The 21,732-nt window shown below is 38.4% G+C and overlaps 1 protein-coding gene across 1 annotated transcript in view; it reads left to right on the forward strand.

Moving 5' to 3' along the window:
• Positions 1-259: 259 nt before the first annotated feature.
• Positions 260-21,732, forward strand: part of ROCK1 (Rho associated coiled-coil containing protein kinase 1) — a 143,893-nt gene continuing 122,420 nt past the window's right edge. Inside the window, 1 exon segment of the mRNA XM_082418593.1 lies at positions 260-1,326. Within this exon segment, the coding sequence (XP_082274719.1) occupies positions 1,234-1,326 (93 nt within the window). The 5' untranslated portion in view covers positions 260-1,233.

Here is a 21,732-nt window from a genome sequence, read left to right on the forward strand (position 1 = left end):
GAGGAAGCAGAGCTGGGGCAGCGGCCAGGACGCCACCGGAGGCAGCGAGAGGTCCTCCTTCGCGCGGACACCCGCAGCCGCTTCCCGAGCCGGCTTAGCTGCTCAACGCCTGCCGGAGCGAGGGCGGTGCCGCCCGCCGCGCCCTGGTAGCTCCTCCCCGCTGCCAGCCTTCCCAGCCAGCCTGCGAGGCCCCGGGGGCTCCCCGCCTTCCGCCCCGCCCGGCCCAGCCCGGCCCAGCCCGGCCCTGCGGAGGCGTCCGAGTGCGCGCGCGCGCGCGGCGCGGGCCCGGTTCCCCTTCCGAACATCCGCGCCTCGCATGCGCAGTCGGGGCCGGCGGTCTCCGTTTGTTTGAACAGGAAGGCGGACATATTAGTCCCTCACTGCCCCCCTCGCCCCACCCCCCAAGCACTCGCCGCGCGACTCGCCCTTTCGCCAGCCCGGGCCACAGCGCCTCCCAGAAGCTCCCCCAGCCGCAGCCGCCGGGACCGGACTCTCGTCTCCCTCACCGCCCCCTCTCCAGCCCGTCCTCTCCCAAGTCTCCATCGGTCTCCGACCTCGCCCTGCCCCGCCGGACACCGCAGCAGCAGCCCCGGCAGCGCCGGGACAAAATGGGAGACTGAGGCTATCCCGCGGGGACCAGTTCTTGGCCGAGGCGGATCGGTGCGTCGGGCCGGGCCAAGTGGATCCGGGGATGCAGGGCTAGACCGGCTCCAGCGCCTCAGAGCGGAGCGGGCCCGGCCCGGGGCCCGAGCGGCGGCGGCGGCAGCGGCAGCTGGCACAGCTCCGCGCCCGCCCTTCGCTTTCGCCTTTCCTCTTCTCCCTCCCCTGCTGCCCGGAGGAGTCTCCACCCTGCTTCTCTTTCTCTCCCCCCTCCTGCCCATCTCGGGACCGGGAGCCCTCCATGGCGAAGGCGGCCGGGGCCCGCTAGGCTGAAGCACTTCGCCGGAGCGACGAGGCTGGTGGCGACGGCGCTGTCGGCTGTCGTGAGGGGCTGCCGGGTGGGATGCGACTTTGGGCGTCCGAGCGGCTGTGGGTCGCCGTCGCCCCCGGCCCGGGGTCTGGAGAGCGGAGATCCCCTCAGTGAGGGGGAGGAGGGGGAACCGGGCGCACCTGGTGACCCTGGGGTTCCGGCTCCTCCGCCCCGCGGCCGCGAACCCACCGCCGGAGGAAGTTGGTTGAAATTGCTTTCCGCTCCTGGTGCTGGTACGAGGGTATTGTCACAGTAGCAGCAACATGTCGACTGGGGACAGTTTTGAGACTCGGTTTGAAAAAATCGACAACCTGCTGCGGGATCCCAAATCGGAAGTGAATTCAGATTGTTTGCTGGTGAGTAGCACTGTTCTCTTTTGCTTGTCGAAGGTTCTGTATTTATTTCCTTCCTCTTGCTTTCAGTCTGGTTATCTGCAAAAGAAAGTTTCAGGTGTGCATCATCTTGGAAAACACCAAAATCTGGTGTTTTTCCTGAAGAGTCTTGGAGTACCATTGAAAGCTCATGCCGTAGCCCTATTTATCATTGGACTGGCTCTGCACTCTCTGAACTTTTAGCTCTGACTCAGTTCATCGTTACACAAAAGATACTTATAAACCTCAATTGCAGGCGATCATATAAAAAGTTACCACGTCAAAGTTATTACTACGTAGTTTGTTGAATGGCGATCTTAGTAATATTAATCCTTCCTATCGGTTTGACAGTAAGGTTGGAAAAGACTGCTTTCCATTTACAGCTATTTAGCTTCTTAAGGGTTAATTTTTAGACTTGTGACAATGTAGAATCGATATTGAGGAAGTGATTTTTGAGCCAAAGTGTCATAGGTGATTTGAGTCTGAGGAACTTTTTGCTGGACTATTAAAGTGTAAAAATCCAAGATAACTGATGGTAGGTCATCACGATATTAACATCTTTTACAATATTGTTGATTACAGAAGTACTGCACAGATATTTTGTCATAATTGCCTTTTTTGGTGGTGTTGTGCTTAACATTATAACTTTTGAAACATTCTGAAGAAGTTTTTATGATATGAAAGGCTGAAACACTATTTTAAAAATTCTTCAGTGGTTGATAGCATGAATAATTACCTGTAGATAACTGGAGTTCTTAAGTTTTTTCAATTTCTCCTAATACTAATAGTTGCAAACTATTTGTAAGCAAGTTTTTCCTTTACTGAACAACCAAAAGTTATGTAGTAATCCTATTTTGGCCCAGACAAAAACCACATTATCTTAAAAGTTTCAAGGAATATGTATATGGATAGTAATTTACAACCTTCTCAGAGAATTAATGTTAGATGTCCACAGTATTTGGGATTAAAATTAAGTGAATTAAATAATGCCATTCAGAGAAATAATACCATTTTAAAATCTCATTTTGAATCAGGAAAATGATGTAGATCATTTAAAAGTAACATACGTTTCAGTTACTCTAAATACCTGTGTATATTTTTTTTAACACATATGGGTCTACAAGAAAGTTTCTCCCCAAAGCTTTCTAAATTACTCCAAGCATCCTTGACTGTGAAATAAGAGTTGTGGGTTGTATGTTTGAAATGTCTCACCCACGTTATGGATGCTCTTCATATAGAGAAACAAAAAAGAGGGTTGATGCTTAATATAATTGAAAACATTTTATTGAATAAGAGAAGGAATTAGAACTTATCTTTCTAGGAAGGATTTCTATAACTTTTATGAACTCTAATTCTTCTTTTAATATTTATCCAATTTTTGTATATCTTTGATTTTACTTTGCTTTTTGATCTCCTTATTCCATGAAGCAGTGTTACAGGGAGGGTTTAGTAGGAGTTTTTTTGGTTTGTTTTAGTTGTCTTCTAGCCTCTTGCCGTGGCTTCATTTGGTGGGAACCTCACAAATTTATTGAAATGTGGAGGATATAAGGAAATGTAAGTCATGAATTCTCTCCTTGAAAGTCCAATCTATTTAGAAAAACAAGTCCTAATCTCACACACATACACAAAGATAAAGCAAAACACTTCACAGATTGAGAAAATATGTGATAAATTTCAAATGATTGGTATAGGTAATAAACACTCTTGGATATTGAAAGGAAGAACTCTCTGTGAGTTGAGAGAGCCACAGTATGCTGTATGCTGGATGGATAGGATTTAGATAGAGGGTAGTCAAAGGGGGAGTGGAAGATAACATGAATAGAGGGTGGAAACATGACGGGCTAGCACATGCTAGGGGAACAGAAGATAAAGTTGGAAGGATAGATTGGGGTTAGAGTGTGGAGGATTTGATTGCTAGGCTAAGGAGTTTAGATTTTCTAAAGTATTTTGTGGCTATTAAATATTTATAAACAGGACTGTGCTAGGGTGAATGAAGATGAATGTGGTAGTTGTGTGCAGGATGGGTTGTGTGGAAAGAGACTGGAGATGGGGTGAGATTTGAAGTTTTAAAAAAAATTATTGTAATAGTCCAAAAATGATTGAAGCTCAAAATAGGGGCATTAGAATGGGGAAGGAGAATTGATGGAATTTGATTGGCAGGGTTGGGGAGAAGGGGCAACCAAAAAGAATAGTTAGATGACTAAAAATTTTAAGCCTGGGTTATAGGGAGACTGGTGAAAACAAGTCAGGTTTGGAAATCGCTTGGGAAGAATTGGCAACAGATAAATTCAGTTTTATATTTGTTGTGTTTGAGGGGATAGTAGGACAACCACAAAGACATGATCTGTAGACTATTGGAGATATGAAACTGAGCTCATAATTAAAGATAACAGTTTGGAAATCATTTGCACACAGATGCAAGTTGAAACTGATATAATGATAAAAGGGTAAAGAACAAAGAGGAAGAGTCAAGAAAGCAGGCAGGTAGTCATGCCCTCTCAGAGTTAGGACAGCCAAGTATCTTGGAGCCCAAGACCTAAAAGAACATAGTCAACAGACATATTCCCCCTATCCCCTTTTTTCTGTTGAGTTCCATAATTGTTTATTGATAGCTGTTGAAATTTTATTATATTAATCTGAACTTGGTAAAGATTGAATTTTTCTTTGGAGATAGAACCCTTTTTCCAGTTTTGTAGCATCTAACATGAATTTTCTTTGCATGATTATTTTATGTTTATCATCAAACATTCATTCATTTATTCAGCCATGCAGAATGACCTACCAGGCAGCTTCATCTATTTCAGTGAGTCCGTTTTTACTCTTCCCTGTCTGGACTTTGGACATCTCATGTGTTGTAGGAACAATACCCTTTTTAAATTGATTGACTTTCCCTATTATTTTGGCCATTGTTGCTTTATTTAGCTGATACTTATTGAGTATGTATTATGTGCCGTGTACAACACTCAAGTTCTAATGTTTTTTTTGGAAATCTCAGAAAATAAAGTTGTCAAATTATGTTTTCTTGACTAGACCTACTCTTCAGAAATGCAAGTTCCTACACCTTTTGATTTCAGAAGAGTTTGTTGGCATAGGTCTTTTAAACCACCTCACCCACAAAGAAAACAGCTTTTTTTGTTGAGTATTAGTAGTTATAAAATAATGTAGCTGGGAGAAGCCCTGATAAATGATTTCTTCAACCTTTTCTTGAACACATAATTTATTTTAAAAACCAGGTAAGCCCATTTTTCATATTGCAAATGTAAATGCTAAAATAGTCTGCAGATGCTAAGGTAATACGGTACCTATTCACTCGTTTCCTAGATCATCCAAATTACTCAGCATTGGTTTTCTGTAAGTCAGATTCTTTCCAGTGTCCTAATGGTTCTCTTACTGTCCATGTTATAGTTTATGATTATCAAGAGCTGTTTTTCTTTTTCCAACTTTTTTTTTAAACTTTAGAATTATTTTATCTAAGGTTTGTTAACAATTTCTCAATAGTTTTGAATATCTTTGAAAACAGTAAGGAATGGAGTTTAATTAATGTGTATTTTTCCAGAGGCAAAAATGCCTATAATTTGTAAATTAAAAAGGAAAAACAAAGGCAGGTGAGTGGGAATGTTAGGTGTATATTTGTCTTGAAGTTTGACATACATTTCTTGAAAATAAAGCTACCTGACTGTAGCATCTTTTTTTTTTTAGTTTTTGTTTTTGACCTTTTTTTTCTAGTTTTGTTTAGTTGGTGGAGGTGTAGCAATGAGTGAGTGGCATAGAGGGAAGGCAACCAATAATAGATGAACAGTGCATACTGAGTTCCAACACTGCTGTCCCCTTTGTACGTATTTGTTGCTACCGTCATTCATTAGTCAGTTTTTCAGAATGTAGAAGGCAAATGTAAATGAAGTTCCGAGTTTTTGAGTTTTTCCTCTTTAAATTCTCTTTTTCTGGGCTTCCTTGACCTAGTGCTTTCCCATCTTTACATTGCTGACTTCTTTTTCCTTCAGCCTCAGTCTTTGGCCTGTAATACTTAGCTTTCTCTTCACCTGTCTTGGAGAATTCATCCATTCTTATATCTTCAGCTGCTATCATCTCTGTACCCGTGATATCCAGGTCTTTATTTTTTAGTCTTTTTGCTGTTTTTGAATCCTAAATACCTGACTGCCTATTAGGCATCTCTACTTGGATGTCATATTTTTACTCAAATTACTAATATTCCAAAATAAGCTTCATGTCACATAACTTACCTGTTTTGTCATTAACACTGCTAGTGTGCCTGCCACTCAAATGGAACTTTTTGTTGTGTACTTTAACTTTGACAATCCTAGGTCACATGTTGGATTATTTCAAAAGATTGTGGCTAGCATTCCAGATTCTAGATTATTGCTGTATCGTCCCTCTGTGTGTCCTGCCAGTTGCATTGATCCCATTTGGGGTTATATTACTGTTGGTGGAATGAAAAGACTTGAGGTCATTAAATCTTTGGGCCTTAAAGCTATATGCTTGCTAGTGTTCATAATTCATGAATGTTACCAGTATCTGTTGCATATCCGGTTAGTTTGGATTAGACTGTTTTGAGGTCATTCATTCAGCAAATCTTTGTGTAGGTTCTAAACGTGGATTCAAATGTAGGCTCTGTCGTGTACTTACCAGATGATTTTAGGTGAATAATTTTAACCTCTCAAAGCTTGTCTCATCTTAAGGAAAGTGGAGGGATAATAGTACTAGATTTTCGTTAAGATTAAATAATGTAGACAAAGCAATTATCACAACATGTGGCATTTAGTAAGCATTTGTTAATTGGTAACTATTATTTTTGTCATATTTATAGTATTCCTGTTATATGCTAGTCACTGTGCTTAGGCTGGAAGTTGATATTTATTGTCTTCTCTAAGTGCAGAGTAATTTATCTGGCACTTCAAACCATGCTTGTAAATTCATAATCCAGCTGTACTTTATTTGAAGTGTCCAAGCCAGTTGTTACTGAAAATGGAGACATTTAGATGAGATTCAGTAGAACGAGGAGGGGCTTTTGGAGATTGTTTATTCATTTAGTCATGATTTATAACATACCTACTTTGTGTTAAGGGTTCAGATTGATAAAAAAGACAGTTGGGAGCTGGTTTACAGAGATTTAGTTATCTTACTCTCTTTCTGTGTGTATCTTATACTTTCACTATTCTGTTAAACAGGCCTTCTTGCACTACAAGAACCCTGTGGGTGTATAGAGAGGTGGCTCAGAGTAATAGCTGAGACATGAATTGGGCCATTCATTAATCTCTTGAGTCAGAACTGTTTTTAATCCAGAAGAAGGAACCACATATAATATTTTATAATGAACAAAGAGTAAATTCCCAGTTTTATTTTATTTTATTTATTTTTTATTTATTTATTTTTAAAATTTATTTATTGTTGGCTGTGTTGGGTCTTCGTTGCTGTGCACAGGCTTTCTCTAGTTGCAGCGAGCGGGGGCTACTCTTCGTTGTGGTGCACGGGCTTCTCATTGCGGGGGCTTCTCTTGTTGCAGAGCACCGGCTCTAGGCTCGCGGGCTCAGTAGTTGTGACTTGCAGGCTCTAGAGCGCAGGCTCAGCAGTTGTGGCACACGGGCTCAGTTGCTCCGCAGCATGTGGGATCGTCCCGGACCAGGGCTCGAACCCGTGTCCCCTGCATTGGCAGGCGGATTCTTAACCACTGCGCCACCAGGGAAGCCCCAATTCCCAGTTTTAGATTAGATTTTGCATAACTTTACAATTTAGTTTTATTTCACGATTTTAAGTTTTGATGTGTTTATATGGTTAAAAACTAGAGATTCTGATATATGACAGAAAGGCCCACATATCAGGAAATACTACATACGGAGTTCTGTTGCTGAAGATAGTCTAGTAGCTCCCCTTCCCCATGACCATCCCCACTAAAAAAGAGGTACATGCATTTAGTTTAAGCCCAGAACATAGCTGATGAATACCCCACACATGTATGTACAAGGAGGTGAACAGATACTACTGCATTTCACAATGGAAAATATTTTTAAAAATATCCTGTTAGCATGGTATAGTGAAAAGTACACTGGACTGGAAATTCAGAGCATTGGCATATCCTTGTTTTGCTGTTAACTCTCTGTGTAACCAAGTAAATCTTTTTTCTCATCTGGGCTTCATTTTCCCCAGTGAAGAATTGGACCATGTAGTTGCTAATGTCCATTGTGTCTCTAAAAATTCTATAAGTCTTTGTTTATTATAATTCCATAAAAATTTAAAAAGTGTTATTGATTTATTTTTAAGAAGGAAAATTTTAAAGTTAAGTGATTTGGGGGTAGAAGTATAAGAATAGGAACCATCTTTGGTAAGTGCTATTTTTGCAACTAGTTCTACATAGCCTTAGAAGATCATCCTAAGATAACTTAATTGTTATATTTGGCAGTTATTCTTTTTTGCATTTGTGACTTGTGTCATAATTGTAGGGGTTTGTGCTTTTTAAACAGAGAAAGTGGTAATTGAGTTACTTATTTGTATTTCCATTAAAATGTATACATGTACTAGCTTACTTTTCTAATGTGTCTGCCCTTCCTGTTTGGGATTGTGAGATGTAAGAGTACATTGTCATTATAGTTTCTAAACAGTTAGTAGGAACTTGAATGTTCAAATTAACGTCCAAAGTTTGATGTCTTAGGAGAGAGATTGTCTTAAACATGTATCATATTTTAAAGTGTACCCTAACCTGTGTCCCTCCTTTATTCCTATGTTTATTTTTATTATTTAATTTTAGTTTATTGTTATTCCCATACTTTATTTATAGTCTTTATTCCATACTTTCTATACTGATTTTTGGCAAGAAATTGAAATTTTATCTTAGATTGTTCCCTGGAACTGATTTTGAAATAGTGAACTACAGTTAACTCTTCTTTTTTCTCTTTGATGTTATTCATTCATTAATGAATAATGAATTCATTTATTCAGCAAATATTTATTTGCTGTGTACTGTGTGCTAGGTGCTCTGGTAGGCACTGGGGACCCCATGGTGAGTAAAAGCAAAGGGCTCTGCCTTCATGGAACTTACAGTCCCAGGAACAGGATAAGTTATGAGCAGATATGAGTGGGGTAAGGCTTGAAGGGGAGGTAAGAGATATGATCATGCCTTTTCTCTTAGGTGGAGTATATTTAAAGACTTGTGGTGAATTAGTCTAAGTGTATAATTTTCAGATATGTCTGTAGATTGTATGTACTGGATTCCCTTGAGGACTTGTTAAAAATGGAAACTGAGCCCATGCCCTGACAAACAAAATCAGAATTTTGGGGGATAAGTCCTAGGATCCTGCATGAGATGTGGATTCTTAGACACGCTCAAGTTTGAAAACTGTGGTTGTAGTGGAAAAAACATGGATTTTTGTTTTGTTTGGTAATTTTATAAATGAAAAATTTCAAACATACACAAGTAGGGAAAATAGCATAGTGAACCCCCATTACTCAGATCCTGCAGTTTTCAAAATTTTGTCGTACTTGCTTCATCAAACATCCTTTTTCTTGCAAAAATATTTTAAAGCAAATTCCAGATATTGTCATTTCACCCTTACATACTTCAATAAACATCTCAAAAAATTTTTTTTTCTTACATTACCACAATGGCCATTATCATGTCTAACAAAATTAAAAGTACCTTGGTACCATTAATTCCCAGTTTATATTCAGATTTCTGTGGTTGTCTAAAATGATGTCTTTTTTGCAGTCGCTTTATTAGAATCTAGATTCAGACAAAGTCTACATGTTGCTTTTGTTTGTTAGGTCTTTTAAGTCTCTTTTTAATGTAGAGCAGTTTTTTCCCCCATCTCCTCTATCTGCCACCCCCATTGTCTTGTTGAAAAAACTAGGTCTTTGGTACCATACAGTGTTTCATATTCTGGATTTTTGTTTGTTTGTTTCCTTGTCATGTCATTTAGCTTGCTCCTGTATCTTCCATGTTTCCTGTAAGTTGGTAGTTAGATCTAAAAACTCGTTTTAATTATTTTGACCTTTTAGTCAGGAGTGTTTCATAGATTGTATTTTCTTTTGCATCACATCAAGAGGCATACAGTATCTGGCTGACCCACGCTTTTAGTGATGCTAAGGTTGATCAGTGTGTTCAGGTGGTGACAGCCTGAATAACTTGCTTTGTAAAATCCTTTAGTATCCTTTCAGCTAATGGTTCCATCCATTTATAATTTTTAGCTGAAGCAGTTGTTCATCAGGGAAAGCAAAATAATGGTTTTCTAATTATATCATTCCTTTCACATTTATTAACTGTAATTCTTCTGTTAAGAGAATATAAGAATTTAAGAACTTTTACTCATCATCTATAGGGCTGTTTGCTTACCGTGAAATAGGGTTCATAAAATACAGGGTGAATGCATCAGTCTTTCTTTTTATTTTTATTTTTTTTGATTCTTTTTTTTTTTAAGTTTTTATTGTAGTATAGTTCATTTACAATGTTGTGTTAGTTTCAGGTGTACAACAAAGTGAATCAATTATACATACACATGTATCAACTTTTTTTTTTTTTTTTTAGATTCTTTTAGTCTTTCTCTTTAATTGCCACTTTTCAGAGTAAGGTATTTTGGAGGTTTAGTGTGCTAGACATGGCACAAATTGGGTATTTAAGGGAAATTTAAGAAAGGGACTATTTACAAATGTATAGACAGTATTTAAGGAAATCAGTAGGGGTAGTGCAGTACCATGGGACAAGTAACAGTGGGGAAAGAGCTACTACCACCTTTAGGAGAACAAGGGAAGAGAGCAGTTGGAAGGGTAGCTCTATGGAGAGGGCTTTCTGGCAGGGACTGAGGTTTTAAGTAGAGATAGAAGCATGTTGATCTGGCAGTAAGGGAACAAGGGGAATATATCCCCTGCTGTTATCGGCCTCCCTCCCTACAGTCTCCTACTGTGGTCTCCCTTTGCCTAAAAGGCTGGTATGCAAAATAACTCATTGATCTAGTCCATAAAGTTCAGCGGATAAGATATACCCAATACTTATTTATTTATTTCTCTCTTTTATTTTGTTTTTTATTTTTGGCATCATTGTGGAAACCATTAAAAAATATATTTGATGTGTTTCAGTCAATTTTTGTCATCTTTGCTATGCTCAATTTGTCCTGTCTTTGACTAATGGGAGCCTCTTTACATTGACTCCCATCTTATTTGTCTATGATCTTAATAATCTTTGAAGGAACTTCCTTGTTTCTTGGTGTAATAAGATGCCCAGACTCATCTTGTACATACATTTCTTGCCCCAGGCTTGAAAATCAGCCGTTTAATGGGGAACTGGATGCTAGTACTCATTACTACTGGTTGAAATTGCTTCTTATCCTTGTTTAATAATTAGGGCTGTGAAATTTTATTTTTGGAAAGAAGAAAAAATACTTTATACCGATAATTCTAGTTTCTGTTTATCATCACTTTGTATTTTTTGCGTTTACATGGAAAAATCTTAGTTCTAACAACACTAACAGAATTACACATTTGTTTGATTTCCAAGAATGTGGGTATGATATAATGAAAGAAAAACTGAATGGTTGGTGGGTGATGGTGGGTGGGATCTGAAGTACAGAATTGTACTCTCTAGTTGACACTGTAAATTGTAAACTGAAAAATTGTATGGCCTTGGAGAGCTAATATCTACTCTCTGACCCTCGGTTTTCATTAGGAGTATAGTACAAAATTCACTAGTTGAAACCATCTCCAAACTGTCTTTAGATACGAGTGTATTTAAATTCCCAACCTTATTAAGAAATTCTGTTTTAGATATGTCTTCTATCCTTTAGTTGATTTTTAAAATTTTAATACTTTAACAGTAGGACAAAGAAAATGTTTCTCTAATTTTTATCATCCACTCTAAAAGTGTTTACTCATCTCATCCTAATTGTATTTCCTTTGTTTATTTCTAGTAATATCTAGTCATGGAGGCAATATAGCATAGTGGTTGAGAACATGGGCTTTGCAGTCAGACTGTGTGATTTTGAATCCCAACCAGGTCAGCCACTTAGTAGCCTTGTGAGTTTGGGCAAAATTCTTAACTTTTTTAGGACTCAAATGCTTACATCATCCTCAAATAAGATTAATCATAGACTCTCATAGGGCTGTTAGGAATATTAAATGTGATAATGCTAGTGCATGTAACATGCTTTGCATAGTTCTCAGCCTTTAGTTAATGTTAGCTATCATTATCATCATCATTGTTTTCATTATATGTCTTCATAATTTGTTCTGGGAGAAAGGACTTCTGTGTTGACCAAGAGCATTATTATCCACCTCCCCACTCCACAGGCCAACTTTTTATTTAGTTGAGTGATCTTGGACAAGTTATCTAACTTCTTTGAGCCTGAATATATTTAATCTGCAAAATGAGAATCATGATAATATTTACTTCATAGGTTTAATCATGACGGTTAAATGAAATAATTTATATGCAAGTGCTGTAGTTTCATCCAGGTGTTAATAGTTACTCCTTTCCTTGCTCTACCTTTATATTACAGATTTATGAAGGTTCCATTGTAGTTAGAAGTACTAGTACTTGGAAACTTGGGAGAAGAGTAGAATGGGATTCTTTATTTGAAATATTTCTTGAATCTGATCTTTGCTTTCTTTTATTTCTGCCCTACTCAAGTCGAAATTTTCGACCCAACATTCTTGGGTTTAGTGGGACACCCTCGCAGTTTGCCTGTATAGTCCATACTATATCTTTCTTTTTCTTAACTTTAGTGCTTTTGGTCATGTGGTCTTAGCTTCCCTATTTACTTAGTCTTAATTCCTACCATTCTCCAAAACAGACTGTATGTTACAGGTGGATTTCCTCACTTTCTACAGCATGATGCCTGCTCTTTCCCACCAGGCCTTATCTTTCTCTCTCCCTTTGAGTTCTCCTCTATGTCCTCCTCGCCAATTTTCTCATCTTTATAGTATAAGTTACAACTGTGTTACACTGTTGTTTTCTCTTTTGAACTTCTATAGTACTTGTAATCTGTCTCATATAGTTTAGAACTTGATCAGAACTGTGTTGTATGAGTCTGTCTTAAGTGTTAGTCTTACCTCTCTAATGAGACTTACTAATGAGGGCTTAGTAATTCTGGACATTATTGTTCAATGAATACTTTTTGATTGTTGTGAATGATTATCTGCCCCTACCCCACCCCCCCCATTCCCCTGTTCTTTCTCTCTGAATTAGTTAGGATGCTGTCAGTTATACATGATAGCACTCAGCTTGAATTTTCTTAGGCAAAAAGAATTTCTAGAGTCAGAGAAACCTGATCTCATTAAAAGTATAAAGATTCAGTTGAACTTCAATAAGAACTGGAACTTGGGCCTCAAATGGAAACAAGCCATTCTCTTTTTATTCTTATTTTTGCTTTGTTTTGTCATTCGGACTGTAGAATGGTTTTAGTCACTTGTGTGAAAGATACCGTTGCCCAGAGCACTGGAGCTTTATATCTAACAGCTTCAGCTTCAACCACTGACTTTAAATCTTGGAGTCTCAAATCCAGAGCTCTGGAGCAAAAGATGCATCGATTCAGCTTGGGTCAGGTGCTCACCCCTCAACTAATCTCTTGTGATAAGGATCACATGAGAACTATGAGAATGGGGAGGCAGTTCCCAGGAAAAGAAGAGCAGTGGGGCAAGGCAGACTATAACATAGATGTTCCTTATACCACTCCTCCCTTCCCTCTTTTTTTTGACCTTGTATAGATCGCTTAAACTCTCTTCAACAGCCTATTCTTCAGTTTGTGAAAGGGAGTTAATAATAATTTATTTCATAGGGTGGTGGTAAGCATTAAATGTGATCATCTGTAAAGCATGGTTTGAAACCTCACAAAAACAGTTGTGTAAGCTGATGATAAATGGCTGCCCCTAGGTCCCTTTTGCCCTTATGCCCTGTGCTCTTCTGCCCTGGCCCCAAAGCTTTTTTGTCTGTAGGAGTTTATCCTGCCATTCTAGGTTGTTAGGTGGTCTTTTGGCATTACCTGTCTCAACCCAGTCCCCCATAGCTTCTGTCATCTTTTTGAGTAGAAGAGAATGAAGTTATTAACCTCATGTAGCTTTTCTCAGGTGGTTTTAGAGTAAATATTTATTATAATTAAATGAATTATAATCTAAATAAAAACAGTGGGCTTATTTTTGTAATTGTAGCATTCATGCTCAGTCCCTGCCCCTTCCTTCCTTTCTTCTTATAGTAGTGGCAGAGTAGACAATTTAGTGAATTGAAAGCTAAGGGCCTATAGAGATTCTACTCCTTTTTACCTATATTAATTAGGAATCTTTATTGTAAAGGACTGAAAACTCAACCCAAATTAACTTAAACAACAAAGAATGTTTATTGCCTCTGAATACTTGACAGGTAGATTCTAGCTTCAGGAATGTCTTTTTTCAGGGCTCAAATGATGTGACTGGGAGCTGGCTTTCCAAATCTGCTTCTTTAGTATTGTCTCCTTTCTCAGATACATAACTCCTTGTGGTTGTAAGGTACTTGCCATTAGCTTCCATGAGTGCTTGTTCAGGCATAGTGGAAGAAAAAGTCTTTTCTTCTAACCTTTAAATAGAGTTTCTAACTGATCTGGCCCACTAGATCATGCGCCCATATCTGAACCAGTCACAGTAGTCAGAAGAATGGTGTGATGGTAAGCGTAGGCCTCCATCATGTGCTCCAGTCTCAGAACTGGGAGTGAGTCGTCTTATTCCAAGACAGAGTATTAGAGTTGCATGAGGGAGGGATGGAAATTGGAGTTCAGTTTCCAAGATAGGGGGAAATGACCTGCTGGTTAGTCGCAAACAGCAAGTATCTCCTATATTAGATGGAGATTCCTCATCAAGAGGGACCCAAGTTATGATAGTTTATTCTTCCTTATCTTTTTTGTAAATGACCTTTTTACTAAATTGTTAAGTTATCTAACATTAGAGTTAGCATAAGTATTGTCAACTAGTTGCCAAGACCGCCAACTTAAGACCACAGCTGGGATAACATTTGGTCCTTTAATGAAAGGATACCTGTATGCTGCTTTGCCTTAATGATAAGTCTTTGGGTAACTTAGTGAAAGATTTCCAAATGCCTGTTCATGGATCAACCACATCAGAACCAAATACAGATTCTGGCAGGCCTCACCACAGCCTTACCGTACGAGAATTGGAGTTGGAAGATGTAGTATGCTGAAATTTGTATTCTTAAGAGTCTAGGTGATTGCATAGCCAGGTTTGGGAAGGACTGAATAGTTGCCAACTAGCTAGACATTATGCCTCCTGCATACACCTGATTTGGGAAGCTGCTGTGAGGAAAACAAAATAGATGGAAGTAGTAGGATTGGATAGAAAAAAACTTGCCTCCCTTTTAAGAAAGTATTTTCTCTTTTTAAAAATATGTTTTAAGAAAGAACAGGTTATATGAAAAGAATGAACGTTTTCTGAAAAAGCTGGTTTTGTTTTAGTTTGTTTGGTTGATCTGATTTCAGGCGGGGCAGGAAATCAGATTTGATAAAGAATTCAAGTAGTGTTACCCTCAGTCATCATTGTAACTCCCCAGTACCTTGTTCCTTTGCCAGCTAAAAGGAAAGGACCTCCTATTTTCTTAGTACTTATGAAGAAATTGTTTAAATGTGACTAGGCTATGAAAGAATAGTATAGTATATTTAAAAAACAGATTTTTTAAAATAAATTCGAAAGAGATTGGAAATTTACCGTTCCTATGAGATTAAAATTTTTTTCCTAAATAAAAACATATTTTAATTACTTAAATAGCTCGTGGGCTTCTGAGCTATTATATATTGAGATATTGAGGCTCAACATGTAAGCTCCATGAGAGCAGGTATCTGATTGTCTGGTTCACTGATGTGTCACTAGTTCCAGTGCCTGGCATATTTTAAGTTTTCAATAAATATTTGTTTGTTGTTGAATTACTAGAAAATGTTTTTGTTTGTTTCTGTGATGAAAGCCAAGAACAGCTGACATGAGGTTAAGAGATATGGTGTAATTGGTAATTTATTTAAATCTAAGCTGTATCTGTTCTAGGGGGATAATATATTTTAAAACTACAAGTGGTATGTATAAAGGTATAGGTGGGTTCCCCCACTCCCCAGTATCTTTTAATTTTGGATGAGGAACCAAAAGCCAATAATATTCATTTTTATAAGACTTTGCACATTCATTATTTTATTTAATCTTTACAACAATCCCATGGGTTGGCTGATGCAGATATTATTCTTTATAAATTAAACTAAACCTTAGAAAAGGTAAATGAATTGCCCGACATACAGTGTATCATCAGTAACTGGCAGGCTTTCAAAGATCCTTCGTCTGTAGTATAGTGGAAAGAGCATCAAAGTTGTAGATAATATGCCACAAAGAGAAGTGTTTCCACAGCACTTAGGAGAGTGCTTTGTACACAGACTGCACAAAGTGAAAAACATTTAAATTGAAAAGTATGGGCATTGGTAAAGAATGGAGTGGGGAAGATGAGGTATGTAGTAGTAGGGAAAAGATCTTGCTAAGTGTTTATTGACTAGGTTGGAGGGGGAAAGTAAGTAAGTTCTGTAGTAATTTACTTCAGAAGCAGTGGTCTAGAACTTGACTGGGTAAGGGATGGGAGTCAGTTCTTTGATTGACTGTGCAATGTATTTATTGCAAGGTTCAAATAGCTTTCTGCTAAAACATATCTTTGTCGGATTTGACACGTCTGGAAAGTGAGTATTGGTAGGCAATCTAAGCCATGAAGCATGGTGATCTGAAGTAGAATAAAATGATGCATGATGATTAATGACACCATCATGCACATTAATTTAACAGTAGGCAGTAGTAACATTTTACTGAATTGGTATGAAATAAGATATGGGATGACTTTGGGAAAATGTTAAAAAAATTAATATCTGTGTATTTGGTGCAGGGATTACTGTCCTATAACAGAACTGAACATTTATCAGGGGCTGGGGATGGGCTAGGGGATTGACTGCAAAGAGGTACAAGGGAACGTTTAGGGTGATGGAAGTGTTCTGTATCTTGATTGTGGTAGTGGTGGTGGTTATACAGCTGTTTGTCAAAATTCATTGAACTATAAACCTAAAAAGGATGAATTTTACTTTATGTAAATTATACCCCAATAAACCTGAATTTTTAAAAAAGAACAATTACTTACTTAGTGAAAGGATTAGTAGTCCTATGACAGAACTAAACATTTTTTTGCTACTGTCAGTAATATGGCCTTTGAATATGAGGGATGTGTCTGTGTGTGGCTTCACTTATGTATGTATGTGTCACTTGGGAAGGACCTGTGCTGTCTGAATTTTGAAATGTGATGATTGAAAAACAACTGGTAATATTTGTGGCCAGTGATAAAATTAGAGCTTTTATGTGAAAATTAGAATTTTGGAAAACTTGTATTTGCCACCCTGAGCTTGACAGCTTTCCAGTGCCTAAAGCCTTTTCTCATGTAGTTGGTGGTGACATTAATAAATGAGACTTTTGAATATTGTGTGATGAAATGTATCAACATTTGGAAGAGCTCATAATTTTTTGGAAGAGCCAATATTTTCTAAATGACCAATTATAAAATCACTGATGAGTAAAAGATCTGCTCGAAGTACAAGATAGACCATTAAATTTTTTAAAAAAATTATTTACTTTATTTATTTTTGGGTGTGTTAGCTCTTCATTGCTGCATGCGGGCTTTCTCTAGTTGCGGCGAGCGGGGCCACTCTTCATTGTGGTGCGCGGGCTTCTCATTGCGGTGGCTTCGCTTGTTGCAGAGCACGGGCTCTAGGCGCGCGGGCTTCAGTAGTTGTGGCATGTGGGCTGAGTAGTTGTGGCTCTTGGGCTCTAGAGCGCAGGCTCAGTAGTTGTGGCGCACGGGCTTAGTTGCTCCATGGCATATGGGATCTTCCTGGACCAGGGATCAAACCTGTGTCCCCTGCATTGGCAGGAGGCCTCTTAACCACTGCGCCACCAGGGAAGTCCACCATTTAATTTAAATATTACAAAGTGAGTGCAAAAAGTTCATTGATACAGTTTCAGATTCCATATTGCAAATGACTTTTTTTTTTTTTTTTTTAATGTGTCTGTGCCATGTGACTTGTGGGATCTTAGTTCCCTGACCAGAGATTGAACCCGGCCCTGGCAGTGAAAGTGCAGAGTCCTAACCACTGGACCGCCAGGGATTCCCTAATGGATTTGTTTTTAAAAATCCATTCTGATGAGCTGTCTTTTAGTCAGTGTGTTAAGAGTATTCCCATTTAATGTAGTATTAACGTGTTTGGGTTTGTCTCCCATTTTATTACTTATTTTGTACTTCTTTGTTTTTTGTTCCTGTTTCTCTTTCTTGCCTTCTTTTGGGTTATTTATACATTTTTTAGTATCCATTTTAGTTTATCTATTGTGTGTGGGGTTTTTTTAATAAATTTATTTTTCATTTATTTATTTTTGGCTGTGTTGGGTCTTCGTTGCTGCGCACGGGCTTTCTCTAATTGTGGCATGCGGGGGCCACTCTTCATTGCTGTGCGTAGGCTTCTCATTGTGGTGACTTCTCTTGTTATGGAGCACGGGCTCTAGGCACGCAGGCTTCAGTAGTTGTGGCGCATGAGCCCAACCGCCCCGTGGCATGTGGGATCTTCCTGGAGCAGGGCTCAAACCCGTATCCCCTGCATTGGCAGGCAGATTCTTAACCGCTGCGCCACCAGGGAAGTCCCTGTGTTTTTGATTATATTTTTTATGCAGTTTTTTTTAATGGCTGCTGTTCTAGGGATTTCAGTATACATGCCTGATTTTTCACAGTATGCTACCACTTTTTAAGAAATGTAGAAACCTTACCACCATAAATGCCCCTTCACCCTCCCCTTTATGTTGTAGTTGTCTTATGTATTTCAGCTATACACATTGAAAATGTTAGAAAATGTTATAATTTTTGTCTTCATTGGTCAAATGTATTTTAAATAACTCAATAGGAGAAGAATAGGTAAGTTTATCATTTTGGTTGCTCTTCTTTCTTACCTCATGTTCCAGGTTTCCTTCCACTCTCATTTTCCTTCTGTCTGAAGAACTTCCTTTTTGAGGTTTTTTTTTTTTTAAGTAGTCCTTTTACATCAGGTCAGCTGGCTATGAATTTTCATAGTTTTCCTTCCTCTCAGGCTGTTTTTATTTCATTTTCATTCCTAAAGGATATTTTCAGTGGCTATAGAATTTTGGATTGATAGTTCTTTCCTTTTGATACTTTAAAAATGGTGTTCCACTTCTTTCAGAGGTTTCACATAGTTTCTGGCGAGAAATCTTCAGTTATCCAATTCATTCTCCCCTGTAAGTTATATCATTTTTTTCTGGTTGTCCTCAAGGTATTTTCTTTGTTTTTAGTTTTAAGCAGTCTGATTACGATGTGTCTGGAAGTAGTTTCCTTTGGGTTTATCCTATTGGGGTTCACTGAGCTTGAATCAGTAGCAAATATGGGAAGCAAATATGGGAAATTTTCAACCGTTGTTTCTTCAAATATTTTTACTGCACTAAACTCTTTCTCCTGTCCTTTTGGGACTCTTAATAGCACAAATGTTCCCCTTTCTGTTGTTTTCCCACAGGTCCCTGGGGCTCTGTTCATTTAAAAACATTTTTTTTTCCTTTGTTGATTAGATCATTTTTACTGATGTATCTTCAGGTACAGGCATACCTCATTTTATTGTGCTTTGCTTTATTGCACTTCACAGATACTGCATTTTTTACAGGTTTGTGACAACACTGTGTTCATCAAGTCTGGTGGTGCCATTTTTCCAACAACATTTGCTCACGTTGTGTCTTTATGTTGCATTTTGGTAATTCTTGCAATATTTCAATCTTTTTCATTACTATATTTATTATGGGGATCTGTGATTAGTAATCTTTGATGTTAGTACCATGACTACTGAAGGCTCAAATGATGGTTAGCATTTTTTAGCAATAGGGTATTTTAAAATTAAGGTGTGTGCATTGTTTTTTAGATATAATGTTATTGCACGGTTAGTAAACTGCAGTGTAGCATAAACATAAATTTTATATGCACTGGGAAACCAAAAAATTCGTGTGACTGGCTTTATTGCAATATTTGCTTTATTATGGTAGTCTGGAATCAAACCCACACCATCTCCAAGGTATGCCTGCATACTGAGTCTATTCTCTTGTCATCTCTATGCTGCTATTGAGCTTATCGAGGGTGTGTTTTTCATTTTGGTCACTGTATTTTTCCCTTCTGAATTTTCCATTTAGTTCTTTTTTTATTGCTTACACTGTCTAACCATTAATTCCAAGTGTTTGCCCTTATTTTGGGGAGCATTTTAATAATAGCTATTTTAAAAGTCTTTGTTAGATAATTCCAACCTATGTGTCATTTTGCTATTGCCATCTGTCATTTGTCTTTAACTTTTTGTTTTGAAATAATTACAGATTTGCAGGAAGTTACAAATATAGTGCAGAGAGGTCTAGTGCACCCTTCACCCAGTTTCCCTCGATGGTTACATTATGCATAACCTTGGGACAGTATGAAAACCAGCAAATTGCAATTGGTTTGATGTGTGTGTATAGTTCTGTGCCATTTTCCCACATGCGTAGATTCCTGTAGCCACTGCTACAAGCAAGATACAGAACTATTCCATCACCACAAAGATTTCCCTGTGCTACTTCTATATAGTCATATCCCCCCACCCCTCATATCCCTAACCCCTGGAAACCACTAATCTGTTCTCCATCTCTATAATTTTATCATTTGAAGAATGTTATTAGAAAAAAATCACACAGTATACGACCGTTTGAGATTGTTTTTTTTTACTCCTCATAAAGCCCCTGAGATCCATCCCCATTGTTGCAGGAATCAGTAGTTCATTCCTTTTTATAGCAGGGTATCATTCCATAGTGTGGATATACCACAGTCTGTTTAGCCATTTACCTACTGAAGGTAATTTTTGTTGTTTCCATTTTTTGGCTATTAGAGATAAAGCTGCTATGAGCATTTGTGTGCAGGTTTTTGCACGTACACTGTTTTCATTTCTCTGGGATAAATGCCCATGAGTGCAAATGTTAGGTCATATGATACTGGCTGTAAAACTATTTTCCAGAGTGGCTCTACCATTTTATATACCACCCTGCAATGTATGAGAGATACAGTTTCTCTGCATTCTCATCAGCATTGGTATTGTAACTATTTTTCATATTAGTTGTAATGAGTATATAGTGATATTTCATAATGACTTTAATTTACATTTATTTAATGGCTAATGCTAGTTAGTATCTTTTCATGCACCTGTTTGCCAGTCAGTACATCCTCTTTGGTGAAATGTCTGTCTATATCTTTTGCCCATTTTCTAATCAGATTTTGTTTTGTTTTTAACATCTTTATTGGAGTATAATTGCTTTACAATGGTGTGTTAGTTTCTGCTTTATAACAAAGTGAATCAGCTATACATATACATATATCCCCATATCTCCTCCCTCTTGTGTTTCCCTCCCACCCTCCCTATTCCACCCCTCTAGGTGGTCACAAAGCACCCAGCTTATCTCCCTGTGCTATGCGGCTGCTTCCCACTAGCTATCTGTTTTACATTTGGTAGTGTATATATGTCAGTGCCACTCTCTCACTTTGTCCCAGCTTACCCTTCCCTCTCCCTGTGTCCTCAAGTCCATTCTCTACGTCTGCATCTTTATTCCTGTCCTGCCCCTAGGTTCTTCAGAACCTTTTTTTTTTTTTTCAGATTCCATGTATATGTGTTACCATACGGTATTTGTTTTTCTCTTTCTAACTTACTTCACTCTGTATGACAGACTCTAGGTCCATCCACCTCACTACAATAACTCAGTTTCGTTTCTTTTTATGGCTGAGTAATATTCCATTGTATATATGTGCCCCATCTTCTTTATCCGTTCATCTGTTGATGGACACTTACGTTGCTTCCGTGTCCTGGCTGTTGTAAATAGAGCTGCAGTGAACATTGTGGTACATGACTCTTTTTGAATTATGGTTTTCTCAGCATATATGCCCAGTAGTGGGATTGCTGGGCGCATGGTAGTTCTATTTTTAGTTCTTTAAGGAACCTCCATACTGTTCTCCCTAGTGGCTGTATCAATTTACATTCCCACCAGCAGTGCAAGAGGGTTCCCTTTTCTCCACACCCTCTCCAGCATTTATTGTTTGTAGATTTTTTGATGATGGCCATTCTGACTGGTGTAACGTGATACCTTATTGTAGTTTTGATTTGCATTTCTCTAATGATTAGTGATGTTGCGCATCCTTTCATGTGTTTGTTGGCAATTTGTATATCTTCTTTGTAGAAATGTCTATTTAGGTCTTCTGCCCAATTTTGGATTGGGTTGTTTGTCTTTTTGATATCGAGCTGCATGAGCTGCTTGTAGATTTTGGAGATTAGTCCTTTGTCAGTTGCTCAGATTGTT

Source organism: Balaenoptera physalus (assembly GCF_965194825.1).
Source record: "Balaenoptera physalus genome assembly, chromosome: 12".
Classification (NCBI taxonomy): domain Eukaryota; kingdom Metazoa; phylum Chordata; class Mammalia; order Artiodactyla; family Balaenopteridae; genus Balaenoptera; species Balaenoptera physalus.